General features: G+C 35.7%; 1 protein-coding gene across 1 annotated transcript; it reads right to left on the reverse strand.

The window, feature by feature from the left end:
- Positions 1-4,221: 4,221 nt before the first annotated feature.
- Positions 4,222-14,106, reverse strand: LOC122277722. The gene is made up of 5 exons (XM_043087816.1): positions 13,742-14,106; positions 13,474-13,585; positions 9,683-9,775; positions 8,836-9,036; positions 4,222-4,774 (listed from the first exon to the last, which is right to left on the reverse strand). Exons 1-5 carry the CDS (start codon positions 14,056-14,058, stop codon positions 4,541-4,543), a joined length of 957 nt encoding a protein of 318 aa, XP_042943750.1. The 5' UTR covers positions 14,059-14,106; the 3' UTR covers positions 4,222-4,540.
- Positions 14,107-14,333: the final 227 nt, after the last annotated feature.

Below are 14,333 nucleotides of genomic sequence, written 5' to 3' on the forward strand. Positions count from 1 at the left end.
TTTTCACACACGTGCTTCAGTCGGCCCGATCGACCTTCTTTTCGGGTTTGTTTTTCACCGAAAAATTATATTTCATGGTTTTTTTTCAATCTTAATATCGATGTGTTGTTATTAATTAATATTTGAATTTTCTATTAAAAAACTTAATCCTAGATTTAATAGATAGTGTGTTACATCAATATAAAGAGATGATCATCCAAGAATTAATGACAAAATATCATTCATAAAATAATGAAATAAAAATAAAATATGTGTATCATATAAGAGAAATGTTTTAATATTTAGACTGAATAATGTTAGATATAATTTTAATGTATATAAATTTTTTATATATATATTTTTAAATTAAATTTTATACATGAATCTTAACTTTATTAACTTTTTTTATAAAAATAAAATAAAATTTATAACCCTAAACTATAAATATCATTTATATATATATATATATATATATCTATTTAAGAAAGATTTACTTGGATTGCTAATGTAGAATATGGATTTTGATACATTTTTGTTGTCAACTAATTAATTAATTAATCCAGCCGAAAAATCCCAGTTGCATGAACAACTTTTGATTTTGACACTTGGCAAACTCTCTCTCTCTCTCTCTCTCTCTACCGCAATTGTTCCGAATTTCGCTTCACTATAAAGTATAAAGCTGTGGCTATAGCCTAGAATAATGCTAGTTTGTTGTGTAAATGTTGGTTACGTTTTAAAAAAAGAGGTTAATATTAATTTTTTTTATGTAAATTTTATATTTATTCATTTATTTTTAAATGAGTGTATAATATTTATGTATTATATAATTATAAATATTATTTATTTATGCAAAAATAACATTTTATCTATATGAAAAATTATTCTCCAAACTACTAAAATTATTATTAATCTCTTAATTTAAAGTATAAGCTTCAGTTTGTTTCCTAAAACCTCATATATATTTTTTCTCAATCTTAAAAAAGGAAAAATTGATACTTATAAAATGACAACTTCAAATATTATAATATTGTATAAAAATAAATTTATAAATTAATATAAATTTATATAATATATTAAAAATATTTTATAATAAAAATAATTTTATAATCTAAAAGAGATATTACAGATAATGAGTTTACTTTTAAATTTTTATCTAAAAGAGATAAACAAGGTGGTCAAAAAGTTGACAGTTGGACACCAAATTCCCCGCTTGTTATTTTAGTAACCACAAATCGTTGTTACACGAGAGCGGTTCGTCCTCCATTGTACGTAGACGTAACACGTGGATTGCGAGATGTGGTGCCTTAATTGGGAGCACGCGGTTTGCGGGCTTACTTTCGAAGAGCTGTTCTTTAATACATGCCTTACAGCCGACTGCACGCCGACTGCGTTTCCCGACTGCGTGTAGCAAAGCCCTTTCGAATAGAGAAATGATTTGTGCAGTCGGGAAATGCAGTCGGCGTGCAGTCGGCTGTAAAAAAAAAATTAATACAGGACCTACATGAAAAAAAAAAATTATTTTTATAGCTTTTTATAATTCATGCAAGTCTCCCTGAATATAAAATAATTTTTTTATAATTTTTTTTTATTCATTCCGTACAGCCGACTGCACGCCGACTGCGTTTCCCGACTGCGTGTAGCAAAGCCCTTTCGAATATGTCCACTGCATGTTTGTTCATTCGTCTCTTTCAACAAATGTAAAGAAAAGCCAACAACTGGCTTTCGTAATTCACTTTAGGATGCTTCTTTGAAGAAATGCTGCACATGCACTTGGGAAACTTTGTTGGTACCACCTAAGGAAATTGTGAAGGGATTTCCCCAATGTTTTCAATGCAAATGTTATGAAGTTTCGTAAGCTCTCGACGAAAAAAAAAAAACAAAAAAACCAAAAAGTCATTAGGCAGCTTGGGCTAGTTGAGGTCTCTGTACACGAATAGTCCCATTTTGACAATCTTGATTTTACACAAATTCTATGTCTCACCAAACATGCATCCTTTCGGCCCAATTGGGGGGCGGGCTGGAGAATTATAATTTCCTAAAATTACAAAAAGAAATCTCAAATGATAGTTTCAAAAGCACTTTTTTAGATAATTCTAAATATTAGGAGATGCTTGAGAACGAGAATGAAATGATATAAGAATTTTATGAATTTATGAATAGTAGTGAGATAGTTTGAATTAAATATTTATTAGATTTAAAAAAAAAAGTTAAATAAAAAATATTATAAAATTAAAATATTGTTAAAATATAATTATTTTTAATATTATTTTTATTTTTAAATTTAAAAAAATTATAAGAATTAATTTAAAAATATTTATATCAAAATAATATTTAAAAATAAATAAAATGAGACGAGATAGACACATATTATAAAACTCACCTTCGGATTGCAACGAGAAGTTAATATTGCACGCTAGTTAATTAAAGTTTGACACATGACATACCGACGCAACATGACAATCCTCCATTATTTTTCTAATAAAATATTGATGAAAATACTTAATTGGTAGTTTTTTTTTTTTTTAATTTTATTTTAGGTATCATTGTTGCGAAAAGTCTAAAATTGTGGTTTTGATTTGTGAAAACGTGAAAACTCATATACTAATTTTGCAACTAACTTTTCTCTCTCTCTCTCTCTCTTTTTTTTTTTTTAAACTATAATATGTAACACACTGACTAATATCATTTATAAGTAGTAAAATTCTAATTATATTATTTCTTAATTTCCTATAAATTATCCCTTATTTTCTCCATTTAATAACGTAGATGCCTCTCATTGCATCATTGCTCGAATATCCACAACAATCAAATGTTATATTATACTTTGAACCATCCTATTTATCAATTAATTAGTTTCTTTAATTCACATCTTTATTTTATTAAAAGACTTGCTTTAATGTTGAAACTGGATTTGTTAAATGGCAAATATGTCGATGGATCCAGTTTCAGGAACTAAACAAACCCTGTGATGATAGAGAGGAGGGACGGCTGTATTTTTATTATAGTCTAAAGAAACGTTATCTAGTAATTAAGAACAATGTTACAAATCTTTGAATCGTGCCACACGTTTCTTTTTCAGCCACATAATTCATTTTTTAGTAAGCAACATAGTTTGGAATAAAATAACTTCCAAATTGTGCATTTATCCCTAAAAACAAAGCTAAAAAATTTTTTATGTGTAATTATTTTTTTATATTTTTTACGTATCTATTAATGTGATTGATTGTGTTACTTTTTTTAATATAAAATAATTATTTTAAATAATTCCATCAGTAGAATGTATAAAAAATATGTAAAAATGACTATAAATAACAGAATTCGTAAAATAAAAAAAAGTGTGTAGTAACCGACTTTTCAAGTAACAAAAATTTTCGCATATTTGGCCATGGATCAAGTTTGATGTTTCGAATCAAAGCAAACAAAGGGCAAGCCATCCCCTGAACCCTTGAAATTTCAAATCTTATCAATCGCATTGTCAAAGAACACACTCTAGCCTAGTCGCAATGATGACGGTTCTAATTTACTTGTCATGATAAGGATAGTCCCACTTTAAGAGCTGTTATTTTTCTGACAAGAGAAAAATATTTTCTTTTTGAAAGACAAGTGTTACCTAAAGAGATTATTATTTTCGTTTCTGATAATTATTATTTATTTCTTGTTTAAAAAAAGAAAAAAGAAAAAGACAAGTGTTACCTAAAGAGATTGCAGGCCGCTGTAAAATCATGGCATGATCTTCCCTTTGTCGACCAAATCGTATCATAACCTGCTTAAGGACTCATTTATATACAAGCTCCACAGATGGCCAGCTTTGTTAAGACGCAATGGGGACCTTTTGTGTGCTAAATCATCTTTCTCTTCCCATTTTTAGCACATGCAGCAGTGCTGGCCGAAAACGAAGACTGGCAAAAGGGCAACGGTTTTGGAAAAGCATTCATTTTTTGGTTGGTTAGTCATACGTAATAAAGTGTTGACAGTGGACTGTCTTCAAAGAGGGATGTAGTCATTGTGGGTAACTACGATGCAACTGTGGTCATTTGCTTTTTTCGTTTTTATTCTCCTTTTCATTTTCTTAGAGTTAGGTGGATGATAGAAATTAAACCTAATTCTTGAGTGTTTTTTCTTTTTGAAGTTCAGATCATCACGGGAAACTAGTTTTTTTCCAGTTAATGGTTTGAAGCTTTATCTGGATCATAAACTGCATGAATGAAGAAATACTCTTTGGTGGTAAGTAAAACCATCCAGTAAGCAATATCCATACAGCAACCTTCTTGCCAACTAAAATACTTTACAAGCACAGATTTGGCTGTGATAACCTTGTAGAACCTGTATATAATGTAGAGGTGGTTTCAAAAACTGAAAAAAGTTTAATATACTGCTGTATATAAGGGAAGACCTAATAAATTGAAAAAAGACAATATGTTATGAATCCTGTGATATCAAAATACCAACAAATTGCCAAAGATATTCGTTTAGAGATTGTCCTGAAGATCCTCCTCTTTCAATGTGCTTGCTTTCTACAGGACACCAATGGTTATAGAAAACAATACAAATTTTTGCGCTTTCAAGACCAGGGCCAATTAGCCTCTCTCCAGGTGAACTGACGAATCTCACAATTCCTAGTTGGCAAACATCCTCGATCACTTCCATCAGCTAGCAGGTGTTTGTCTTCGTCTGATCCAATTACTGGACAGCATTGAAGTTTGCGATCATGTACCAAAGCTTCCTCCCTATAGGCAGGGTTGGTATATCTTGGGTGTTGGATAAATGAAACATTTTTCCACCATAGCTTTAAAGCCTGGAGAAACGCATGGTTTAAGAGCATCAATATGTAATTCAATGCAGAGGCACCTTGGAACTTTAATCCAATTTGATTTTATACAGAAAAATTCTATTATTAAGCCGGTGTGCAGAGCACATCAAGTAAAGTACTTACATGGCATAATTTGATTTTGAAAATAAATTTTAAAATTTGAACCTTACAAATCAAATCTTATCATTAAAGTGATGCAGATGGTGTGTCCTACACACCAGTTTAAGAATAGAATAACTCTTTTATACAAGGATGAGGCAAGAAGGTAGGTGTTGTAAGGCGGTTGAATATAATCAGGTAATCAACCTCTTGACATAACCAGAAGTTAAAGAGTTCTGAACTGAAGAAGAATTTCACTAGCATAGCCTTATTTTCATAGAGGATATTGCTGGCTAATTTTATAGTACCAATCCAAGCATGCAGAAGTCATGTTCAGCTGAGGTGAGGCATCTTTGATCCAGCATACATCTTCAAAACTGAATGAGAACCTTACTTCCTATCATAAACTAAGGCTTAAAGGCTAACTTCACAGTTTCTATGAGGCTACAAAATCATACGAATGAAAGACCCATCATTAACTAACATCCATGTCAAAATTCATTGACTTACGACTACCTAAAATGTGCTCTGATCATTTCCCTATCCTCTTGGATTGTGGAGGCATCCAAGGAGGCAGAAAGTATTTTAAATTCGAAAATATGTGGCTAAAATCTGACTGTTTTGTAGACAGGATCAGACAATGGTGGTCCTCTTATGAGTTCCAAGGCTCTCCAAGTTTCATATTGGCAAGAAAATTGTAAGCGTTGAAACAACATTTGAAACTTTGGAATGAACAAGTGTTTGGCGATGTGCTTTCACAACGACGATCCCTTTTGGAGGAATTACAAGGTTTGGAGGGCGAGGAGGAGGCAAGAACTCTCACTGAATCCGAAAAAACTCGCAAAAGTCAGGTAGTCACAAATCTTGAATGAGCTTTATTGATGGAGGAGATATCTTGGAGACAGAAATTCAGAGCACTATGGCTCAAGGAGAAGACAAGTGCACGAAGTTTTTTCATAGGGTGGCTAATTCGCATCAGAGGAACAACGCTATCAATACATTGATGGTTGATGGAGTAGTCTCCTCAGATCAAGTAAGTATCAAGGACAACATTGCACAATATTATGAACACTTACTAGCCGAACAACAACCATGGAGACCTACAGTAGATGGGTTGTCTTTCTTAGCAATAGATCAATAGTCTATAGGGCGGCTTGAGAGGCCATTTGATGAAGAAGAAGTACATAAAGTTGTTCGAGGTATGGCTAGTGATAAGGCCCCAGGCCTTGATGACTTTACCATGGGCTTTTTCCAAACCCGTTGGGAGGTGATCAAGGGTGGCCTTATGCGGGTGTTTCAAGAATTCTATATTTATGCTAGTTTTGAAAAAAGTCTCAATACCACATCCATAGCACTAATCCCAAAATAGGTGGGGTCAATGGATGTTCGTGACTATCGTCCTATTAGCCTAGTAACTTGGGTCTACAAAGATTATTTCCAAAGTGCTAGCGAACCAATTGAGTACGGTAATGGAGCGTTTAATCTCAAAGCCACAAAATGCATTTGTAAAAGGCAGTGCAACGAAGTGCTAGATAGACAAGTCAAATCCTGCGAGCTTGCGCTAATCTACAAATTAGATATGGAAAAAGCCTATGATCATGTTAACTGGAAACTCTTACTTTACCTACTTGCAAGATGTGGCTTTGGAGAGAAATGGCTGAAATGGGTGGAGTTTTGCATTTCAACAGTCCACTTCTCTATCTTGGTGAATGGTTCACTGGTGGGTTTCTTTGACTCATCTCGTGGTTTTAGACAGGGAGATCCACTCTCTCCGTTACTCTTCCTTTTTGTCATGGAAGCTCTCAGTAAGATGATCAAAGGTCTTGTGGAAGCGGGTGTTTCTCAGTGGGGAATGGTTCTCTTAATATTTCTCATTTGTTGTTTGTTGACGATACTCTCATATTCTATGGAGCACACCTTGGGCACATCCAATCTTTGAAAGCTTTACTTCTTTGTTTTGAAGCAGTTTCAGGTTTGGAAGTAAATTTCTCCAAGTCTGAATTGGTACCAGTGGGGAATGTTCCTAAAGTGGCAGTTCTTGTTGCTCTTTTGTGATGTAAGGTATCCTCTTTACCTTTGCAATATCTCGGCTTACCCTTGGGAGCTTCTTTCAAACCAAGCAGGTTTGAAATGCTGTGATTGAAAAGGTGGAGTGTAGGTTCGCATCGTGGAAGAGGTTGTATTTATCAAAAGGTGGTAGACTCACATTGATTGAAAGCACACTCGCTAACCTCCCCACCTATTTTATGCCTTTGTTCCCGCTTCCAGCGAAGATCGCCAATCGTCTTGAGAAACTACAATGTGATTTCTTGTGAAGTGGTTTGGGGGATGAGTTCAAATTCCATCTGGTTAATTGATCCATGGTGTGTACTCCTTTCTCTGGAAGTGGATTGGGGATTCGAAACTTGACAAAGTTCAATCAAGCCCTATTGGGTAAATGGTAGTGGCGGTACTAACAAGAAAGAGAGGCCTTGTGGAAGTCCATCATAGTTGAGCATGTTGGGAAGTATGGGGTGGTTGGTGTTCAAATGAGGTTTGTGGGTCACATGGGATGGGTTTGTGGAAGAACATTAGGAACGGTTGGGAGACCTTTAGGAGACATACTGTAGTGGGGGATGGCTCGTGAGTCTAGATTTTGGCATAATAAATAGTGTGGTGAACAGTGTCTCAAAGAAAATTTTCCGGCCATATTTGAGCTAGCACGAGTTAAGGATGCAGCGATAGCGGACTTGTTGGCTTTTTCTGGTGGCTTCCCTCAATGGAATGTGGAATTCACCAGGGCAACCTAAGATTGGGAGTTGGAGGTTATCACAGAATTCTATGCAGCACTGTATTTTGTACGTATGACTGAAGGTACTATGGATAGGATATTGTGAAGTCCCTCAAAGAAAGGTAAATTCACGGTTAGATGATTTCACAAAGTTTTATCGAGTCCAAGCATGCCCACTTTCCCATGGAAGAGCATCTGGCAGACGAAAGCTCCTTGAAAAGCAGTGTTCTTTGTGTGGACAGCAGCATTGGGAAAAATTCTCACCACAGATAACCTAAGAAGACGTCGGTTAATGGTAGTGGATTGATGTTGTATGTGTAAGAAAGATGGGTTATCAGTTGACCATCTGTTTCTACATTGTGAGGTGGCTAGGACCATGTGGGCTGATTTTTTTACAGGTCTTGTACTATCATGGGTCATGCCCCGTAGATTGGTGGATTTTCTAGCATGCTGGAGAGGCCTCTGAGGAGATTCACAAGTTGCAGCAATATGGAAAATGGTTCCCATATGTATGTGTTGGTGTATTTGGTGAGAGCGAAATGATAGAAGTTTTGAAGACCATGAGAGAACAATGGGGGAGCTGAAAGTTTTTTTCTTTAAAACATTTTTTTCTTGGGTGGGGGCCATTGTTTGTAATGGACTAAATGTCCATGACTTTCTTCTTTCAGTTGTAAACTCTAGTTAGGTATTTCTCAAGTATACTCCCTGTGTACATGGGATTTGCCTGTTATTATGAATAAAACTACTTGATTACCGATCAAATAAAAAAAATTCATTGACTTTAGGGCTGTGATAGAGACGTGAGAATACAAATGGGTATCCATTGGACATTGGCATTATGACCAATCTCATACAAGGCAATAATGCAAAAGGCACCTTTCAACCCAAATTTTCAACTAACATTCCCCCTTGTTCCTTTTGGTTAGATATTAATTTTTATCAGAAAGAAGGGGAAGGTGAAAAGAAAAAGAAAATCCTGAGCTACCTTTCACTAGCTAGTTTTGATAAGTTCAAATAACATAGATTCTCAGGCTGGAGAAAACTTTTAAGTTCAAGTTCAAGGTGAACAAAGGTTAATGTTACCACCCTAAATAGTTGTAATTAAAGCTCTGTTGGATTAACTAGGGCAAGATATTAATGATCCGAAGATATAGAAAGCATTTGCCTATTCACTTACATGCCAGTAGATCCACACTGCAACCCTGTGAGGCATCAACCAGAAGAACATAGCATGATCTGATACTAATGATAATGGCACTCGTTTTGCTTTCAAGGTAGCTGTGAAATAGTCACCAAGCTTAGGGTGTTGAACTGAAATTGACACATATAGATTATCTCCAGGAGCATTTGCTCTGATTTTCCATGTCCCAAGCATATCCTGCAATAGTCTACGATTACTTAAAACAATAAAACCTCAGTCCATATAAAAAAACTTCAACAAATAAAGCATACTAAGATTGTTCATATTAGTAACACTTGTAATTTCAAAATTTTCTTTTGTATCTCCTGATTTAAGACATGATCAATCAAATAGTCAGACCAATCACCAGCAATGCCCACAATTTAATTTTCTTTTTGTAAAAACATATTTCAAGCTTGGAAATTCCATTTCAAGGAGGATCCCCAACAAAATACCCTTTTTCCCCTAATCCTTCCAGTTTCAGAACATAATGAAGTTCAGATTCAGAGGCCAGCTTTTTTTTCCCTTTTTCCACATCAGTCCAAAGAAACAAGATGCCAACCTTCCTGCATGCCTTAGAATTTCTCTTTCTTATTCACATTTTCAAGTTTTTTATTCTGCCATACATGGCACACTTTTTAAGCTTAAAGGCTTCATTTCATCCATGGGCATGTCTAACTCGCTGCAGACTGTCCTTGTAATTGGTTAACGTAGGACTTCCATATTCTGTAAGATGTCTTATAGGTAGCACAAAAGAAGTCACAAGCCATCAAATTCTACAATAGGGTACAAGGGGAAGCAAGGCACCTAGAAGTACAAGACCATGAGAGTTTCCAAGCCATACCATAAAAGGACTGACATGTAATGGCTTTGCTACTAAATCAGAACTTGGGTTGAAAACGAAGGTTACTCTTTCACCCCATGGTGTGTTTGTTACCTGTAACAAGAGACCACAATCATCAATGAACCTAAATGCCTCAAGTAATAATAGATTAAAATCTAAAGCAAAAAAAAAAAAAAAAAAAAAAAGAAAAAAAAAAGAAAAGAAAAAAAAGAAAAAGAAAAAAGAAGCATTATCTAACACAAAACAAAGATCATTTGATTGAAATTCCAAACAATTCAATATATGGAATGAAGCCTGTGCCCTTTAGGTAAAATCAATTGCAGGAGATATGCGTCTTTAAGTTTAGCTTCAGGCAAAATCAGTAAACATCAAAATTCATATTGCTGAATAAAAAGGTGCTTTGAACTTTAATAGCATTGCTACATGCGACAGCAAAATTCATTGTTGATGAATTCAAGTTTCACTTGGTGAATTGGGCTACGGTTTGTACACCAATATGTGACGGCGTGTAGGGAATTCGGAACTTGTTGGTTTTCAACAAGGCTTTATTGGGAAAGTGGCTTTAGAGAGATACCATGATGAGAGGGGGGCTTTGTGGAGAGTTATCATAAATTTAAAATATGGTGGATTGTGGGGGAGGATAGTGCTCGAATGAGGTAAGCGGACCACATGGGGTGGGGCTTTGGAAATACTTTAAAAGAGGCTAGACAAACATCCATTGATATACATGTTTTGCAGTTGGGGATGATTCCAAAATTAAATTCTGTACTGATCTATGGTGTGGAGATTGAGTCCTTAAGGAAGCTTATCCAACAATATATATATATATATATATATTTTATGATGGGGGAACCACCACACGGCAGAGCCTTTAGGACTCACCCATGGAACCTAAACCCCTTGGGAGACTAGCACAACAACCCACCGCTATGGCCTCCCACTTAAATCGCAGTTTGATCCCAGGGAGAATCGAACCTATGACATGGGGCTTATGCACACAACTCGCCCTTACAACTTGGCTACTCGCCCTTACAACTTGCACGAATTCAGGAGGCTTCAGTAGAAGAACTCATGGACCTCTCTAGTGGCTCTCCCCAGTGGAATATCATTTTCCTTAGAACTGCCCAAGATTGGGAAATTGACATATTTATAGATTTCTTTAATCTTGTCTATAATTGTAGAGCGAATGGAGGAGTTGATAAGATTTTGTGGTCATTGTCCAAGAATGGGAGATTTACTATACAGTTGTACTATAAGTCCCTTATGAAACACTCTACAAGAATGTTCCCATGGAAGAACGTATGGAGGACTAAGGCCCCCCTAAAAACTTCTTTTTTTGTATGTACAACGTCATTAGGGACAATTCTCACCTTGGATAATCTACGGAAACGCCGACTCATTGTGTTGGATTGATGTTATATGTGCAAGAAAAGTGGGGAGTTTGTGGATCATTTATTACTGCATTGTGACGTCGCCTTGAGTTTGTGGTACGATACAATTGCTAGAGCGAGGCTCCATTGGGTGATGCCACGAAGGGTTGTGGATTTTTTGGCCGGCTGGCAAGGCATCCGAGGTATCACTCAAATTGCAGCTATGTGGAAGATGATTCTAATCTGTCTATGGTGGTGCATATGGATGGAAAGGAATGGTTGAAACTTTGAGAATCGTGAACAGATAACGGACAAGACTGGAACTTTATTTCTTCATACTTTTTCCATTGGTCGATTGTAATAGACTTTAATTGCATAAACATATATGATTTCCTTGTATCTTTAGACACTCATGCATAGGTGCTGCTCTTGTATATGTCCCATGTACTTGGCTTTGCCTATTTTAATAAAATTCTTATTTACTAATCAAAAACATGTGACAGCTAGCCATTGTTACATTAACTGTTTATATTGTCATCATCCCCACCATCATTTGAAATAAAAATAAAAAAAAGTACCAATAACTGGAATACATCAGAGAGAGAGCTGAAAGCCAAGAAAAAAAGTACTACAACACACACACACACCGAGGTCAGATATATCTTCACAAATCCAGAAATACCACTATGATTTGACATGTGAAAATGTAAATAAGTTTCATTTCTTGCAACAAACAAGATATCATATTGATGAAACAATTTCCCACATGCGTACACAAGCAAACATTAAGCTAAAAGCGTCTGGTAATATTGTCACGGCAGCAATAATCCTTCCATCCAAAAGTAGATCAGAGTTTGCAAACTTGCAAAAGATACATTACAAGAAAACTAGCATAACCTTTCTAATATGCACTTGGTTGATCCAAGAAAGGTAGGTTTAAGTTTTAGGGTAACATGAAGTTAAATGAGTACATAATTCCATTTTTTCCATTTCTTCATACTTCCATTTGATACTATTAGAGATCAGATATTTTATTTTAATTTTCCTTTTTCCCGATCATTCTTTTCATGTATATAAATAGACACATGTAATTTACTTTTAGTTCAGTTAATACAAGGAACATATTTTTCTTCAATTCTTGATATGGTATTAGTAGTTTTCTTCTCGGCACGCTAACCATGACTTCGTCTTCTCTTTCTTCTGATCCTCATCTTCCTCACGAGGATGCATAAAATCCCTATTAACTTCATCATGGTGACAGTCCAAGCACTCTACTGGTCATTCAAGTTCTCACTGGAGACAATTACCACACTTGGCGTCGTTCCATTGATGTTAACTGTGAAGAACAAGATCGGCTTTGTTGATGGATCTATATCACAGCCTTCGAATTCTTGCCCCCTATTTCATTCTTGGACCCAATGCAACAATATGTTCCTTTCTTGGATCTTAAATTCCCTTTCCAAAGAAATTGCAGCAAGTGTATCTACATTGATTCTGCAATGGAAATGTGGTCTGATCTCAAAGAGAGATTTTCTCAAGGCAATGGTCCTCGCATTTTTCAGCTTCATAAGCCAATTGCTTTTCTTACGCAAGATGATCTACAAAACTAGATGATCAACCAGCCCATTGTCTTGACTCTAGAGATTTGTGTTGAGGACTAATCCCACATTGCCCATGGACAAGTCTTGGGCATATTTATAAGGAATGAGCAGCCCTCTCTTCTTGAACCAATTTTATGAGATGAGTTATGCTCATGAATTTCTTTATGGTATCAGAGCTTGTCATAGGACGAATGGGGGCCCACACTACTTATCCTATGACAATTATCAAGAAAAATACTGACTTACACGTATAGGAGGATGTTAAGGAATAAATCTCACATTGTTTGTGGACAAGGTCTTAAATATGTTTATATGCAATAAACAACCATCTCTTGTTGAACCCGTTTTCTCCGATGAGTTAGGCCTACAAATTTCTTCAATTTGTCTTCTATTTTTGTTGTCTCTAGTTCTTTTACTAATAATACTCTTGATATTCGGCATAAAAGGTTGGGTCCTCGCATGTATCATATTCATGTTATGATAAATCTAGGAGGTATCAAATTGTAAGAAAGTTGATTTACCAAACTACTACAGCTTGGATAAAGTATGGCCAGTATTACTACATTCAAGAAAAATCTCTGACTTTTCATCATAATACTATTCATTTTATTGCATCTTAAACCATATCCAGGTCGAGGCAGATTTATGAGAAGAAAAGGAAAATTAAATAACGAACACTAACGTCATGAGACTTCACAATACATTTTATGTGAGGAAAAAATTTTGTTTTGTGAAGTATATCTGAGCCAGAAATACGTATGCTCTGATTTGGAAGCTTTTTAGAGTGAACATGAAAGTACGATGATAATCACAAACCCACCTCAGCAATGCACTTCTTCAAACACTGAGTAGAGCCTTCCACATCATAGCAGTAGTACAAACTCAATGGGTTTTGTTCATATCCCACGCTAGGAGGTATTGTCAATAGAAAACTGCAAAGCAAATAATTTTCAAGCTCAAAACATGTCAATGAAAGAGACGGTCGAGCCGTCGAAGTACATAAATTATTAAATTTGAAACCCAGAAGTAAGGTATAATAATAATTAAAAAAAAAAAAAAAAAGATACGGAACGAGGGTGAGTGCGTACACGGGTCCGGTGGAAGCAGCAACTTGGCGAGCTTGGTTGGCGGACAGGTGGTCCGGTGGCGGATGAGGGGCGTGGTCGAGGTCAAAAAGCGCATAACGGACGGAGTAGCGGAAGGAGTGGTGGACGGGGCGGCGGCGCTCGTGCCAGACAGTGCCTTCATAGAGAGATACAGCTTCTGTGGCAATGGCGGAAGAGGAAATGGCAGCGCGTGAAGAGTATTTTCGGAGGAAGAGAGAGCGGAAGAGAAGGAGGAGAGACAGAGCGAGTGATGTGATGAAGTTGGAGAGGATTGAGCACAAGAGATAGATTACTTCCATTATTTTTTGGGTTTACTTTGCGTTGGTTAGCCAGTCTTAAATGTATCGTAACATGAATGTGGATCTTATCCATTTATTTGGTTGGTGGAATGAGTGAATTCGTCCATTTTTATTTATTTATTTTCGGTAAAGGTGTATTTAGAGGTGAAAATTTAAATTAAAAAATCAAAAAATCGGCTCAAACTGGACAGATCAGATCGGTTGGCTCAATTTTAAATCGGTCTAATTTGGAATTGGTTCATATATTTTAAAAACCAGTTAAATTCAGTTCGAAA

The sequence above is a fragment of the Carya illinoinensis genome, chromosome 9 (genome assembly GCF_018687715.1).
Source record: "Carya illinoinensis cultivar Pawnee chromosome 9, C.illinoinensisPawnee_v1, whole genome shotgun sequence".
NCBI lineage: Eukaryota > Viridiplantae > Streptophyta > Magnoliopsida > Fagales > Juglandaceae > Carya > Carya illinoinensis.